Here is a 17,747-nt window from a genome sequence, read left to right as displayed (position 1 = left end):
TTTAATACATATATATCCATCTCAACTTAAAACGGGACAAATAGAATATATAAGAGAAAAGCATAGTATCTTACTAACAAAAACCTTGCCTTATCTATTTAAGTGGAACGAATATACTCGTCTTAAAGGACATCAACTGATAATTAAGAGGAAGATAATTTATTTATTTATATAATAGTAGTACGTAGTATTGACTATTAAGTAGTACTGCTCCCGTTATACCAACAACAGTTTTATTTAACAAATAAATACAAGTAGGATATTCTCACGTATAAGTTAAGTCGAGAAAATTAAAATTTTAAAAAATGTGACGTCATGGACAATGACTTAAAATTCTCCAAATCGACATGAAGAAATACTCATGAAAAATAGACTAATTTTCAAAAAACAAATAGCAAAAAGACAGATGTACATCTATCACTACCTACTTACTTAGCCAATAGCCTAATTTTGGAATATATATTACACGTAGCTTTTTATGCACAAAAGAGATCGGTTTATTTTCCAGCGAATATTTTTGTTTCAATAATTCTCGTATATAATAGTATTATTGTAAAATTAAGTGGTATTTTACTTAAATTATTTACACCAGTCGTCACTTTTTCATTACAAGGTCATCAAGGTCTTTGTACATGAGACTAGGCCCGGTTTATTTTTCGGCTAAAAGGAGCTGAACAGAACTGAACTGAATTGAGATGAGCTGAACGAAAGTAAGAGTTAATTTGTCAAAAGATGAACTAAACTGAGCGGACTGAAGTTAAACTGCAGTAAATAGTTTTGAGCTGAACTGAAATGAGCTGAACTCCTTTTTTTTTTTTTTTTTTTCCTTAGATCATTTACATGCGCATGAGCCTTTAGATGTATGTAAAAACAAATTTAGATTACAATGAATGATTATAAATATGACACTTATTCCCTAAAAAAAAAAAAAAATATGACACTTATTCAGACTCGACTCTATTCAGATGATTAATTAGTGTAAGATTTTATATCATCAGTCTAAAAAATTATTATTGTTATCTATCTTAAGCACATTTATATTAGAAACATTTGTAGGATTGTATAACCATACGATTTATGAGAAGATAATGAAATATTGAGTAACATTCCGTGTCACCATTTTTTTTTTACGATTTCCAATATGTTTAATTTTGATATGAATTATCATTTTGTACCCTAAGCGGATAAGCTTGTAAAACCTAAAATGTACTGTATTCATGTCGAATCATATATACGTTTAGCTAACTTTTTTCTAACTTCAATTTCAGACAAAAAATAATCATAAACTAGCAATTAGATGTATGAGTATATCCATTTGTTGCCTCTTTTTAAGGAACGATTATCTTTTGGGACTATTTAGGATTAATTAATGAAGTTTAGTTTATGTCCTCTCTAAATTAATGCCATTGATGGATAATAACTTCAATCATTGATTCATTGTTCATTATTGTATAAGGTTTTGGCTTTAACAAGGATTCTCTCACAATAATTCACACCTTGTTGCTTAATTTCAGCTTATTTCAGTTTCAGTTTAGCTCCGTTCAATTCATTTTAGTTCAATTCAGTCCAGCTTATTTGTTCACAAATTAACTCTAATTTTAACTTCGTTCAATTCAGCTCACCTTCTTTCAGCTGAAAAGAACATGCTAGAACCTTATTTGGTGTAAATGAGAGCGGATTATCTGTTCCATTTTATATCCCATCTTGTGTACCACTATACTCACCTTTTGACACATCATTAGTTTAAAAGAATTTGCTATCAATCTTATCATATGGATAATAATGTGCCGCAAGATAAAGACACTGAGATAGAAAATGAAACACAAAAGTGGGACAAATGATCTCGATCAACTCGGTGTAAATTTAGGCATAAAGCCAACACAATATATGAGGAGGAGATTTAAATTGTGATTTATCGCTTAACCAACAGATTAAAACTTTTTCAGTTATACATTATTGACGTTAATCGATCAAAGCTTATTTAAGTGCAATAATTTATTGATTAAGCTTTGGATTCAATGAACAAGTGAAGTCGGATATTTAAGAAGGAAAGTAGAGGGTTAGTGCGTGGCCAAATCCTTGTCGTACAAATGATAAAACTTCTATATATAGTTTATGTTTTTCTTTAAATTAGGATGTTTACCGTCGGTAACATTAATTAATACTTCCTTACGTATGCTCTTTAAAGAGGTTAAACCTTCTTAAGAAGATATTTTCACACTAAAGCCCCGTTAGTTTGGATTGAAATCGTCTGAATTTAACTCAATTGAAGTTAACTTAATGAAACTGAATTGAATTGAAATGAACTCAACGGATAGGAGCTGAATTGAACTCAAAATTAAATGAATTCAAAATCTCATATATAGAATAATGATGTAGTGGACAAATAATGTAATGGGTTTATATCGAGGTGTCAGCCATATCATTTGCGTGATCCATTACACAAAAAATGTGAAAGTATGACATTTTTAATTTTAGTGGATTATTTATTTAGTAATTTGTTAGGGTGCAAACTCTTGTTCCAAATCGGTAGAATAAAGATGGAAGATCATCTTTATAAGTGTCCAGAAAATATAATAGTACGAGGCCTTTTGGAAGGAGCCCAAGAGTAAATCCGTGAGGGCTTGGCCCAAAGCGGACAATATCGTACTATTATGGTATGTGGACACAGGTGCAACAGAGGCCCAACACGAGGTATTCACGCTTCCGCACAACATAATTAATTTAAAATAGATACAACTAATTACCAATTATTTTTATCTTCTGAAGAAAATTTATTAATTATTTTATTTTAGATTTGAAACGAGATTAAAGTTTAATTTCACAAATTTGACACGAATTCAAGTAAAAAAAGATGAATATTCTAGTGTCATTTAGAAGGACCGTCCTCCTTAAACCTAAAGATAATCCACCAAATAGAATATTATAAAAGTTTAGGTGTAAAGAATCCGGGCATATCCGTAAGAACACGATAATTTTTCAACAACAAATAATGTATATGAATGTTTTTTAGTTGTGCTTGCTGACGAAGTTGTTGGTTACAGATTATTCTTTTGGAAAAAAATGAAAAGATTGGAGCAGCCTGGCAATTTCATAGGAAGGACCTAATTATGTAATAAAATTAGTCCTTAACTGAAGAATCATGCAAAAGTCAATCTCACTTTAATCTTTTTGTTCCCCTCTTTTTTATCCAATTGCCGTGTTAGCCACATTTACTCGTTTTATTTTAAAAAAAAAAAAAATATCACGAACTTGCTATGTTTCTTCCGTTTATTTACCGTTTATTAAGGTGCCCCTCACAAAGTCATAAAGAATATAAAAGGTAAATAAAATGACAAAATAAAGTACAAAACATATGATGTAGTGGTGTACGGAGTACGGAGTATAATTTATACGGAAAATTCACGTGATACCCTTGAACTTTGTCATTTTTCACGTGGTACCCAACTTTTTAAGTTTGTGCACATGATATCCTTGAAATTTGATTTTCAAGCATAACGTGTCCTTTTTATCGTGTTTAAAATTTTCAATTGAGCATAAATTATAGAGCAGAAATCGGATTTGACTAATTTTTTTTCTCAAATTGATTAACTCTTCTTATCTATAAATTGATAAAACGAAATTGGTCATTCGGAAATTTATGATCGAAGATATGTTTGATTTGAGATTTTCGTTAAAAAAAACCTTATAAAATGTCAGTCGACAATTTTTTTTCTCAAATCGTAGATTATGACGAGATAATCATTCAACGAAAAAAATTGGCCGATTCTGAATTCCGATTTAGGAGTTATGCGCAATTGAGTTTTTTTAAAGCGACAAAAAGGATATGTTGTGCATGAAAATCAAACATGAAGGGTATAATGTACACAAACTTAAAAAGTTGGGTACCATGTGCAAAATGGCAAAGTTCGAGGGTACCACGTGAATTTTCCGTAATTTATATATAGAACATTAAGTGCAATAGTTTTGTGAATATGCGGGTGGAACAACATATATTAAAACCATAGATTGACCTGAAGCTACTGTCGACATTTAAAATAATCGATTGGTTATTCAAAATTTCAAATATGTTAAAAAGGCTTGAAAACATGCGAAAAATTATGGATATGTGATTTACCAACAAAGCTATAATGTACTTTGTATTAGTTTACAAAAGAATTTTTAACATGGCGAAATAACCGTTATTCTGAAAATTTTAAAATAATCCAAATCATGTATATTTGATTGAATTACTAATTAAGGTAAGATTATTGGTAGTCTTAAGAAAAGATTTTGGCAAGTCTTGAGATTTACTCAAGATTACCAATAATCTACCCTAGTCTTGACAAAGTCTTAAGTTGAGTCTTGGAAATCCAAGACTCAACTTAAGACTTTGGGTGAGTCTTGATCTCACCTTAAAGAAAAATTATTCAATAAGTCGACAACATGTGTCATTTCTTTTTGTTAAAAAAAAGTGGAGTGGAAAAGTAGAGTTTGAGGATAATGTATAAAGTCTGAGGTAATTCTGAGATGGATCTGAATAATAAAGAAATAATAAAAGTTAATGAAGAGCTGATGTAACAGAGTCTTAAGACTTGGGAGAGTGACTGATAAGCTCACCCTAACAACTCATATCCGAGTATCCAACCTAATTATGTGGTTTAATGGCTATATAATGGATGAGTAATATTACAAAATTTCTTTTTATACTCGACTAAATGAATAAACTTCTTTTTATCAATTAAAATCCAATTATCTAATTGCTAATTAAACAAATTCAATCTTGTTGATTTGATCTTATCACATCCATCTTTATGATCAACAAATTCTATGTGCCCCTAAAATACCACCATGCACATCCGTAAGAAATTGGCATATTCCAAGAATGGGTAGATCATTATGATACTAGTATTATTAAGGAGTTAATCCTTATTAACATTTTTTGGCTTTATATCCATATGTAGCATTAATTGCTATTCAAAATAAACTCAACAAATTTATAATAACTTTATATCATTGCCTCAATAAGTCCCACCTTTAATAAGATATAAGGTCGAATTTAAGTACTTTTACATTTAATGTTAGAGAAACCGACTTAAACTTTAATACATAACGTACTTATTACAATGAAAATTGTATCGTAAGTCTTTAACATTGAGAAAATTCATGAAAAGAAAAAACTTTATTCTTTACATAGTTTAACATCGATTAAAATTTCAAATTATCTATTAACGCTTAATTTAGTTAGGATATACTAAATTTATTATTTTAAGAGTACTTAGGCTCACTATTTAAGGATGGATATTGGACCTACTGCAGTTTTAAGAGACTTCACGGTTATCAAACCGCTCCCCACTAAGGAAGTAGTTGCAAGAATCCGGTGAAGAATATTTATATAATGAGACGCATACACTTTAGTCTATCCTTAGATTTTAGATTTTTGTCTGTCTTAGATTAGATAATTAGTCATCTATCATTTAGTTTGTAATTTAGCATCCACAAGTACTCTTGTGAAGTATCTGTTGACGTTGTGTAATTTGCATTTTCTTGATATATAAGTATCTTTAAAGGTTCATGTGTTTAGATTGTAAGAATCATGTCATTCACCCAGAAGTAACTTAACGCTGCTTATTAGATCACGCATTTACAACCGTGACTCGACCCTTCCAATTTAGGGTAGATCACAAAGCGTAAGAGGATAATTACAACTTGCAGAATACCTTAGAATACCGTGCTTGTTTCCACACAAACATTATTATCATAAACTATTCTCTTGAAAAATACAAATCTGAAATAAGTATAGTACTTATGACTTTATACCAATCGAATTCTTTTATAGTAGAGTCTCATATATATAAAAGAAACTTTACATTTTACATGATGGTCTAACATCAATTTTGATTTCAAACTATTTTCTAAAAATATATGGATCTAAAATAAATAATCGACAAAAAAAAAAAAAAAAAAAACAAATATCATATTTACATTAGCTGGTCTTACTTAAGACAGTGTTGAGTTAAGCCCTCTCACAACTCCTTTTAATTCAACGCTATTTAAATCAGTTGCGAATATTGTCTTAACTTAAGACGATCTTAATACTTAAAAATTTATGTATTTTACATATAGTATATGAGTTGAAATAAGTCGATTTCTTGTGACTTTGGTCTTTCTCTTGAAACTTCCCCCACCTTAACTAATTCAACAAGCATTCTATCCCCCCCTAGCCTTTGCCGCGGCACAATCCTAGATTATGACACCATAATTATTGTTGCCATTTTCCACTTTATTTCGTTATTTCCTCTTTACTTTATTTTTTTCTCTTTTTTTTTTTCCTCTCTATAAATATACACACTTTTACATATTTTACATACTACATACATACAATATATTATCTCTCTCACAACATTTACATCATACTCAAATTATATCCTCTCTTTGGACTAACCTTCTTTATTATAATTATTAAAAGTAATTAATTATATATACCAAGTTGTAATTAATTAAGTTTATATATCGTTAAAAAGAAATTATTATCATGGGTTTAAGAGATATCGGAGCAACGCTTCCACCCGGATTTAGATTTTATCCGAGTGACGAAGAATTAGTATGTCATTATCTTCGTAAAAAGATTATTAATGAAGAATCTCTTAAGGGCACTTTGGTTGAAATTGATTTGCATACTTGTGAACCATGGCAACTTCCTGGTATGTTTAATTCTTCTCTTCATTTTATTGTTATTAATCTCTTAATTAATACGGTTTTTATATATCTCGTCTAAGTTCTAACCAATAACAAGTTCAGATAACGCGAGTTTAAGTTTATTTTATATTTTTATGGTTATAAATCTCTTAGTATCCCTTTTTTAATCAGTTGCGGAGTCAGGAAATGTGATTTTAAAAATCTAACATGGTCATGAAAAAATTTCATGATTTTCTCCGATATATATATACTACCGATGATAATTCATGAATTTCATGTATGGTTTTTAATATCTTACTACGTATACGTCACGCTCTTCTTCCATTAATTTTCCATGCATGATGCATGAAGATAAAGGAGCTTCATAGTTCATGATGATCTTCAATTAATAATACTATATCTTTAACTTCTTTTTCTCTTCACCTTTCTTCTTCTTTTGAGATGCATATTATTTGAATTATTATTTCACCCAAATTTTATTATAATAAGACGGTTCACACCGTGAGAGTATAAGACAATCCTTTTCTATAAAAATTCATTTATTTATTGTTATCAATTAATAAAAAAGTAGTGTTTATAATAAATGGATCATGATCTTACTGTGTCAGACTGTATCACACAATAATTACGAGTTATTTGATAATATACTTTATTCAAGTTATTGTATGATGATTTTTTATAATAATTATATCTTAAACATCATTACGATCACTATTAGTTAAACAATTATCTCATGATTGATGAGTTGAAGTCATGGAATATATTCGTGTGTGAAGTGGTCATTTGTTCCGAAAATAGTATGTTAGTGAGATGGTGATATGAGCATGCGTATTCTTTTATTCTTTTGTTTGTCAAAAATAAATTTTCAGTTTTGGAATTCAAATAATTTTTCTAAAACTAATTTATGGCATATATTATGTGCAAATTTCAAATAATAAACCATGTACATACATTTAGTTTAAGAATAATAATTGAGTGCATGCATCCATCTCAAAAAAAAGTTTATACAGATAGCGTAACGTGACAGCTAAATCTGTAACGCGCGTTTGTTTATCGGGTAGATCTTATTCTTGTAGAAGTGAATGCATCAATCTAACAAAAAGTTACCCAAATGGCGTGACGTGGCAGCCAAGTCTGTAACGCGCGTTTGGTTATCGGGTAGATCTTATTCTTGTACTTTCTGTAAATGCGTACATTAATTTCGTTATGTAGAAGTGTTAATGTTATCTACTCGGAGAAAATTAAGGCTTTTTTTATCCCCTATATTTTTCATATATAATTTTTATAAAGTTTCTAGTATACAATACTCATGAACAAACATCCACAATGTACGTGTTTTTGTACAATAATAACTTTTGCAAATAACTAACACTTACATCAAAGGTAGCTAGTACAATATAATTTGAAAGGAACATTTCACACAAATTATTGTCTAGGTTGGTGTTACAATAATTAACTTAATGCATGTGGTAAATTATAATCAAGTCTCCTAATTATATCTAATTAATCATATAAATACTATTTTCCCTTTAGTTAGATCTATCAATTGTTCAATTCAGATAAAAACTCTCGAGTTTAAACCTATTACAGTATTATATCTGTTCTCATTATTTGTTTACATGATTCAAATACTTATCACAAAAAAATATAAAAAATAAACAAATGATTGAGACGGAGAAAGTAACAAAATTTTTAAATGAGAACATGCAATTATTAAGGATTAAGGATAGATCTAAGCAATGGTCACCAAATGTCCTTATGAAAACCTCCAAAATACTTACTATTAAAGGAAATTCTAAATTATATAATCGTCATAACCTTACTTTTTTCGCATAGTTTTTTTTTTTGTTTTTTTGTTTTTTTTAAAGCTTTTTTGTTAAAACAAACTCTAGATTGTATACACACAAATCCACAACAAACGTTGAATGCAAATACCGAAAAACACCACCACTACACAAATTTACTATTTATGCAAATTCAAATTATTATCAAATCAAAAGCTCACTAAAATTATTCCCCTAATCCGTACTATTTATGTAAATAAGATATGGCACGTCTCATATATTCCAAAATTTGTTAGTCCTAATAATTCAGAATAATTCTTCTATGAAACGGTTTTACAATACCATTAGCTAAAGACAATAATGCCTTATTACAAGCATGGTACTTGGTAGAAGTTATTTTAATACGGTTATTTAAGCAATACACGTAACGCTTGTGTAAAACCGTTTTTACCCAATAAACATGAATCGGAATAGTATATTTTTACCTTAAAAACTTGTTTTACCAACACGTGTACAACGCGTTTGGTGTTTCTTCCACAATAAGTAGGCTTATGATGAAAGCCAAAGAAATTGTGCACCTTTGTAACCGATTAGTAATACTAAGGTTGACTCCTTTCTATTTTACGGAAAATTACAACCTTGCCAACTTTTTAATGTCTCACTTAAGTTTTCTTAAACAAATAATTTGATTAATTAAGTACTAAAGGAGAGCGGATTCTATGTACAATATCATTTTGTGTCTCATCTCGTGTCTTACTATACTCTCTTTGTAACACATCATTAATTTAAGAGAAATTATTATTAATTTTATTATGTGAATGATGATGTATCGCATGATGAAAGCAATAGGACACGAGATAAAACACAAAAGTGGAACAGGTGATCTCAAATGGCGTTTATTTATGAATAAAGAATTTCCTAATTACATCTTTTCATATGTCACATATAATTAGCCTTAATTTGATAGTTGATTAAGAATGTCACTTTTTATAACCTAAATTATTTGTTTATTTGTTTTCTCAATTTAGTAGGTATATAATCACTTTTGCATGAATATGAACAAGTAATTCTACCAAGTCATAGGTTTTTTGTGTTCCCTAATTTTGGTATGTTCTTATCTTTTTGTTAAAGGATAGTAATGAAATTGACTAGGTACCAATTTGTGTTAGTTTTTATATATTATAGTCAAACTCTATATATTTTAGTGGGAATGGAATATTTCTATTCTTAGCCAATTATTAATTTGATAATCAATTTTAGTATAGTACTTGTTATATGAAAATTTTGGTTAGATTTTGGGAAATTTTAGGTGAATGATCAATTTTCTACAATTTATTATTTTACTAGTTTTTGTCTAATAGTTATTTTCATTCGATAGCTTTTGTAAAATTGCCATTTCATTTGGTCTATGTGCTCGCTCGTACATATAAATGTCATAATCAGGGATGAAACTATGTTCAAAATTTATCTTGGGCTGAAATACCGATCTTACCGACCTGTATTTAGCTTCGTCTCTATGGTCACGATGTAATAAAACTAATCATTCATGTACCCTATAATTTCAAAACGTTCTTAAGAAGATAGATGAATGGGTCCACATGAAAAAACAAAGAAGACTCTAAGTCTATAACTAATTTGGGTACATCAAAGATAGTGACACACTAATAAGGACATGTAGCAATTTTTTCAACTTGGTTTTTTTACATGACATAATAGATCAAGATTCCATCACTTTAGTAGTATTTGACATGAGTGGCAATGTGGCATACATAAGAATATGTCTAGTTCAATTGGATGTTGAGCATATCAAATTATAAAACCCTTGAGAAGATTTTTTTATAACAAAAAGATAACTTCATTGCTACAACTTTTGATCTTTGGCCACAAAGTCTTGATGAAGATTCTTTGATTGTATACTTTTATTAAAAGTTTTGCTCCAACTCAACAATTTCAAAAGCTAAGGGGGTCCAATGATAACTTGTTTTTTACTCTATCTATCTCGGTTATTTATCTGCTTTTTGGCAAAAGGTATATACATATTTACATTCATCGTAATAGATTAAAGTTTGTACTTGTGCCAAAAGGTAGATAAATATTTACATTCATCGTAATAAAGTTGTCTTTGGTCTGTATGTGTGCCAAAAGGTAGATAAATAACTGACCCAACATGGTCTTTTGAAGGTTTTCTGTAAATCATGATAACAAATTATACATTTACATTTATCTTAATAAAGTTTTTCATAATTTTTTTTTTGAATGAAAAAAATATGGAAAATAAAGGGAGAAAATCGATTCAACGTGGTTTCTTGAAACCGCGCAAGTCAAATTAGTAAGATTATTATCGTGAAATAGAGAGTACGTATTTTCAATATACCCTACATTTGTATGCTATCCAATAATAAGCGTACAAGTTTACAATATCTGTGATATGACTTCACATATATGAACTACGTACAATTAATTAAACAAAAAAATCCAAGACAATAATTGAACTTTCTAATTAAGGATTAATTAATTATTATTATTATTTTATTTGTTAGTATTAGTACACGCAAAACTTAATTAATTAATTGAATAAATTAGGGTTGAGCTAACTAACTTAATTAACTTTTCGTCAATAAATGAATTTGTTGTTTTCTAAATAATGGATTTTTTTATTTGATGATTGTGCAGAGGTGGCTAAGCTCAACACTAGCGAATGGTATTTCTTTAGCTTTCGCGATCGTAAGTACGCAACCGGTTTTCGGACCAATAGGGCTACGACAGCTGGCTATTGGAAAGCAACGGGAAAAGATCGGGTTGTACTTGACCCGAAGACTAAGGATATTGTTGGGATGAGAAAGACTTTGGTTTTCTATAGAAATCGGGCTCCGAATGGGATTAAAACGGGTTGGATCATGCATGAGTTTCGGTTGGAGAGTCCACATATGCCTCCTAAGGTACGTAAGAACTTCGTTCATATTAATACTCACGTACGTAGTATTATTATATGATTATGATAGTATTGCATAAAATTCCAATTGATTATTGATTGATTATATATGATTTTATAGACGATTTATAATTATATAGATGTATTTTGTTATATCTCTTACAAGAACTAAAAATGATAAACAAATACTAACCATATATTACTAGGGTTAGTGCATGTTTTGGTTTATTACTAGTGTAAATAGTAAAGAAAGTCACAAGAATAATTTGATAACTGCGGGATTTGAATACAAGTTGTGAAAGAGATATTGTAAAATATCAGTAATGTAATAAATAAATTTAAAATACAATTAACGGTATACTTGTTGAAAAATAAGTTTCCATTAAAAAGATTTTACAATAAAATATTGTAAAACCATTTATCAATGACATCGACGTCCTCATCATACATGGAAAAGCGGTGATTTATGAAATCCTGGCTCTGCCACTGTATGTAAAAACGGTTTTATATAAAAATTATCATTTTATAGAATTATGGTGCATGGTTATGGAAGGTCGGTTAGCAAAATAAATTGGATAAAATGGAATAATTAAGAAGTATAAAGTCACAAGTACATGAATGACCACTCACATACAATGATTGGGGAGCAAAGGTTTTGTAAAATAGCACTGTCTTTAGTCACATCGAGCATCTAATTGAGCCTTTCTTTACGGCTTATAGAAATTTCACGTAAACTTTGGTTAACCATTCGTTTTTGTTAATCTTACTACGTGTTTCCTGTTCCCATGCAATCATGCATACAGTAATTATGTCACATAAAATGTCACATTTCTAAGGACACTTTAATTTGTGGATTGTATGTACTTTAGGGTGGTCATCTTAAGGGCTCCCTTTTAGACTAACACTATTGGTACGTCACCTGATGATACTCAATCCTGATAGTCTCGGTATCATTCTCTCACATCCTTACATATTGCATGTAAGAGGATGGTATCGAGATTGATTAGGTACTGCGTGATAGCACCATTCATTTTGCTTAGTAACATGCATGATGAGATGGTTTGTTAAGAAAGTTAACAAAATTTTAGTCAGCTCACAAATTTTTATTTAAGACAGATAATATTCATTTTAATGGTAAAACATATTTAAATAGGTATCATATGATAATGAAAGTTGTATGGGTAATAGCTTAGTTTGTTTTATTTTGTCATCAGTAGTATTTGAATACGTTTCACAATTAAACTGATATTTGCAATTAGGTTATCTTTTCATCATATTGTCTACTGCGATACATTGAATCATTTGTCAAGTTGATACTCGGTATTATTATGTTATCATTTTCAAAATGCGTACGGGTTATCTTTTTATATAATTGGACCGTTTCCCTATATAAGACTGTCTTACACTACAATTAGTGATACGAGTATATTTTATAGCTTTGAGCTTTGTTTATTTTGTTAATTACTAGCTAATTACACCAATTATTTTTATTGTGAATGCATGCAGGAAGATTGGGTGTTATGCAGAGTATTTCACAAGGGTAAGACAACAGATGAAAATAATATCTCTAATATTAATATTAATATTAATAAAAATAATAACCAAAATCAATACATGATTGAACATAACACAACAAGCACCTCATCTCCACCACCATTAGTAGCATCACCACCTTCTACAAACCATCAACACACAATCCCTTGTGAATGCCAAAAACCTAACCCTAATCCTCTATTTTTTAATCCAAACTCCGTCTCAACGACGACAAACCTTAATAACTTCCTACACAATCTTAAGGATGATAATGATTACGGGTTTTTCTTCGACATGGATTTAGACGATACAAACAATAATTTGGTTGACGGAATTTCTCATTCTCTGGTACAACATGGCGGATTTGGAGACGTAAGATTTGAAGACGATAGTAACGGGACAATATTCATTTAATTAATTTCCGACTAATTACCAAAAAAATGCATCAAAGGACATAATTCAAAGACAAAAAGTACATAACTATTTATTATTTTGTAAAAGTATGTGTGAAGTTTGGCATTGAGGACATGGTAGCGTTTAATTTATGTTTAGACAATATTAGATTGTAGTACCATATTGTATGTGTAATATATAGTAGTATAGTAAGTACTATGGTAGTGTAGTATTAGATTTGTCATTCATATAATGAGGGAATTATTATTGTACAAACATATTGTTGTACTTCTTATTGATTGTAGCCATATATTATTGATATTATATATACATTTATATTTGTAAATATATGTACCATTATTCTTGTATTAATAATGAATTTTTTTCGATTATTTTTTTCTTTGAACTCTTTTAAGGTAAATCACGAAAATATGTATTACATAGTACACAATTTATCAATTAAATACACCCCCAGAATGTATAAACAACTCGTAAATTTTCTTTTATATAACAAAAATTTAACTAGTCTTTTGATTTACTAAATAACTTTATTATTAGACAGTTTTATATAGAAAAGTGTGTGTGCTTTTATTTATCGAGTTGGTTATAAGTTTAAAAGACTGTTCTTTACTAAGTTATAAAATTCAATTATTGGGCTTCAAGGCTTTTGAACGTGGACCTTCTTTGAACTTATGAAATAAAAGCGCTCTCTCCACCTTGTTAATGAGTACTAGACTTGTTTTTATGGTTTAAATAGAAAGATAAACAAATGATTGAGACATTAATGTACCTGGGGGTTGCAAATTTCAATGTTAAATTGTCCTTAGTTAAATTTTTTAATTCCGAGTTTCCCTAAAACCATTACCCGTCCATTCTGCTAAGATTTTCCGTCCTCGCTGGGGTTAATTCCAAGCTCCATCATTGGATCGAAATACCCAAAATCATATAGGTAAATAATTGATCGGGACGGAGGGAATAATTTGACAGTAATAATTGATACGAGTATGATGGACCAGAAATCCATAATTGTACTAGTAACGTTTTGTTCAATGGGCCATTGCATCTTATCTATTTTGTTCCCTATAGCTAGTTGCCTAGCTTTCGTCTGTAAACCAAATATGTTAGAATTAAGAAAATAAATGATTATACTTTGACATTATACTCCTACATAATTATGATTAATTAGTACAAGAAACAAGACCACTATCTATGTATACGTTTTCATGATTATTGTACAGCTATCTATTGCAAGATACCAAATCAATTATCTAGAAGTGACTAAGTTAGTAGCTTTGAATTTTAATTTTGCAAATGAAGTTGGCTATGAGATTGTCTAATCCTTGTCTGTCAAATATTTTTTTTTTTTAAAGAAAAGAACAATTCATTAATAGAATGGCATACGGCACGTATAACGAATAATTATAATCGAAAACAAATCTAATGGAAACCAAAGAAAAATAATTTTCTTATAAACTAGGGATCTCAAAACAACATCTGACAATTCGGCTCGTCCTATTATCGCTATCTTCATGTAGCTTTTGAGGGGATCCTTCGTTTGATTTATGAGATAAAATTTACCACTGGTTCCAAAGATCGTTGACAAATTACTTTTACCCTTTGAAAGAACACGCTGCAAACCATCAACGAACTACTCTTGACTATATTACTGATGAAACTAACCCCACGAATAAATGGGAAAACCCCGAAATAAGGGACGGAAAAACGATTCTCACCAAAAGAGAGACTTTTATTGAATAAAAGATAGATATGCATACTATTGATTGAAATTTGAAACAATTTTGGGGCTTACCATCCATCGATTGATAATCGATGGGAGCCCCTGTATAATATGATGGAGGCTAGGGTTTTTTTAGAGAGAGTTTTTGTTTTGGTTAATATGTAAACGTTTCCTGTCAAATAATTAATTAAAGAAGCTATAATTGTATGGTATAATAATATAAGGATTTGTTTTAGCATAATCAGGAATTTCAGGTTCAAGTCCTGAAAATACAGCAGTATTAAAATGGAGAGTTTTACCGCCCTTGTGGTTTTAACACTTCTACCTGACTCGATTCTAGACTAACCCGAATAGTATCACCCGAAAAAAAAAATCATGCAAATGGATCAAGCTATTCGTAATCTTTCAAGTTTTTATTCATTCAACTAGGGTAATCATTGACCTAAGGCCATACACTTGAAATTTGCAATAGATGTCAGCTACCTAAACTAGCTTACGAAAGATAATAAGAGTAATATTCATAATGTATAGGTTTCAAAACCTCAAATATGATTACAAACCTTCTAAACTACCTTTATAGCAAAACAAAAATAATGGAAAATGAAATTTGCATTCATTTGTCATAATTAAATTAATGGGAAAGCAAGTAGAAGGGCAAATAAGAGGGGGGTTGTAAGAGATTATAAGCTTGTGGCGGTAATAAATAGAACGGTCTGTTCATTTATTTGTTATGAGTTGATATTTGATAGTGACGAAACATCAAAGGGTGTGAATAAGAATCAATGTAATCTTTCAAATAGTCATATCATAACGTATGAGTTATGAGATCAACCCTAAAAATAATATTTTATCGATCTGTCTCAATAAAATGTTTACTACATATGCTTTATACACAAGATTAAAGTACAAAAAGAAGGAATTGCTTTTAATATTATTAAAAGATTAAATTAAATAGAGAATAAAGTATATCTCAATCAGAAACGTAGATTATTGATTGAAACACCTGGAAAAAAAACTGTAAACTATTAACCGTAATGTAGGGAGTAAAAAGTCCAAATAAATTACTCATTCTTTTTTTCTATAACAATGTAATTTTATTTAGCCTACAATTCTTTATAAGATCGATTTATAGCATAGGAGGAGCACAAAGAAGGCTAACCCAAATATAACACTTAATTTTTAAATTTTATTTTAATAACCAAATACAAAGTATACTATAAAGAATGCTAACATACTTAAATATGCAAATTATTTATATAAAATATTATGTAATCAAAATAAAATAAAATATAATTTGGTATTTTTGTTATGAAATTTAACCGAGTTTCTTATTATTGGGGTACTCTTATTTATAAAATGGTCTCATACAAGCATTTGTGTTATTTACCTGATTTTTTATAATTCTTACTCCATATTTCTGTTAAATCTGGAGTAATTATTTAAATTTACCGACATTGTCAACATTATACATTATCAAATTGTCAATAAAAGTTAATCATACATTTTTTTTGTCTAAACCATCCGGTAATCCGAACCACATTGGGCCGACTAATCCGGATTTCGAGGCGTGTCCAAGGATTACGGTATTTAAACCCCTCCCAATCGCAGTTGTGGGGGATCGATCCACAGACCTCCCTACCAAGCGCAGCCCCATGCTACCACTGCGCCAACCAACGATTGGTAAAAGTTAATCATACATATGCTAATGAGTGCAAGTATTTTACTTGTCTACATATTATTTATCTATTACTTCAACACCAATTCTTGTAGAACGCTGTTGTAAATAACTTTATCGTAAAACAGTATCTTTAAGTAACCATTTTTAATTACTAATAAGTTTGTGCTTAGATCCGTTTACACTTGCGTTATTGTAAAACCGCCTTATCGAAGACTTACCCTTACTTTAATACGTTGTCAATTTGGAATGTCTCATACTCTCATGCAATAGCATGGGGTCTTATAAAAGAGTTGTTTGCAAAACAAAACAAAGAACACAAAACATTGGCCTGTCATAAAAGCCCAAGAAAACTATACCACTGGAGTAGCCCGAGTGAATTGAAATACATAGGCCTAAAAGGCTAAAAGCCCAAAAGTTACTGAGCGTTAAATTGGGCTTTAAAGTTTGATAAATTTACGGGCATTTTATGGGTCAGTTAGTGTCTACCCAAATTAAAGCAGTAACGTTTTTTCTAACGTGTGCCTCAATTGCACACAATAAGAAATCATATAAGGTAATATTTTAATGATTCCATCACTGAAATGATAAATATGGGTGTATCTTTCCATTTCTCATAATTAAATCTGTAATATACTTCCTGACTTCTTATTGTAAGCCCTTGGGGCACAAGTGAATAAGACAAAAGCAGATATATTGGGAAAATCAAAATATTTGTCTTATGTACCCATCTGAGATGATATTTGACTCGTTTTATTATTAAGTCGGATACATCCGTCTTAAGGAAGACTAGATGAAAAGAAACTCCTAGGAGACCCGGGTTCAAGCCTCCCCAAGAGCAATCTTTTGGAGCATTTATGGCCTGAGTTCATGCCTTCTAGACTTCCAGTCTGCATGGCTCACCTAGCATGCGTAGTTTGCAGGCTATCACATATACTCGATGATTTACCCATTACGCACCAAAAATAGCGGATGCGGGTTTCCTCTTCAGTCGTCACCCAAAAAAGACTACAA

The 17,747-nt window shown here is 30.0% G+C and overlaps 1 protein-coding gene across 1 annotated transcript; it reads left to right on the top strand.

The window, feature by feature from the left end:
* Nucleotides 1-6,350: 6,350 nt before the first annotated feature.
* LOC141652486 (NAC domain-containing protein 21/22-like) lies at nt 6,351-13,649 on the top strand. Its single transcript, XM_074459989.1, has 3 exons — nt 6,351-6,683; nt 11,136-11,401; nt 12,901-13,649. The coding sequence occupies exons 1-3, from the start codon at nt 6,515-6,517 to the stop codon at nt 13,339-13,341; spliced, it is 876 nt and encodes a 291-aa protein (XP_074316090.1). The 5' UTR covers nt 6,351-6,514; the 3' UTR covers nt 13,342-13,649.
* Nucleotides 13,650-17,747: the final 4,098 nt, after the last annotated feature.

The sequence above is a fragment of the Silene latifolia genome, chromosome 4, assembly GCF_048544455.1.
Source record: "Silene latifolia isolate original U9 population chromosome 4, ASM4854445v1, whole genome shotgun sequence".
Taxonomy (NCBI): Eukaryota; Viridiplantae; Streptophyta; class Magnoliopsida; order Caryophyllales; family Caryophyllaceae; genus Silene; species Silene latifolia.
The sequence above is the reverse complement of the archived record's forward strand: the minus strand, read 5'-3'. Positions and strand labels throughout refer to the sequence as shown.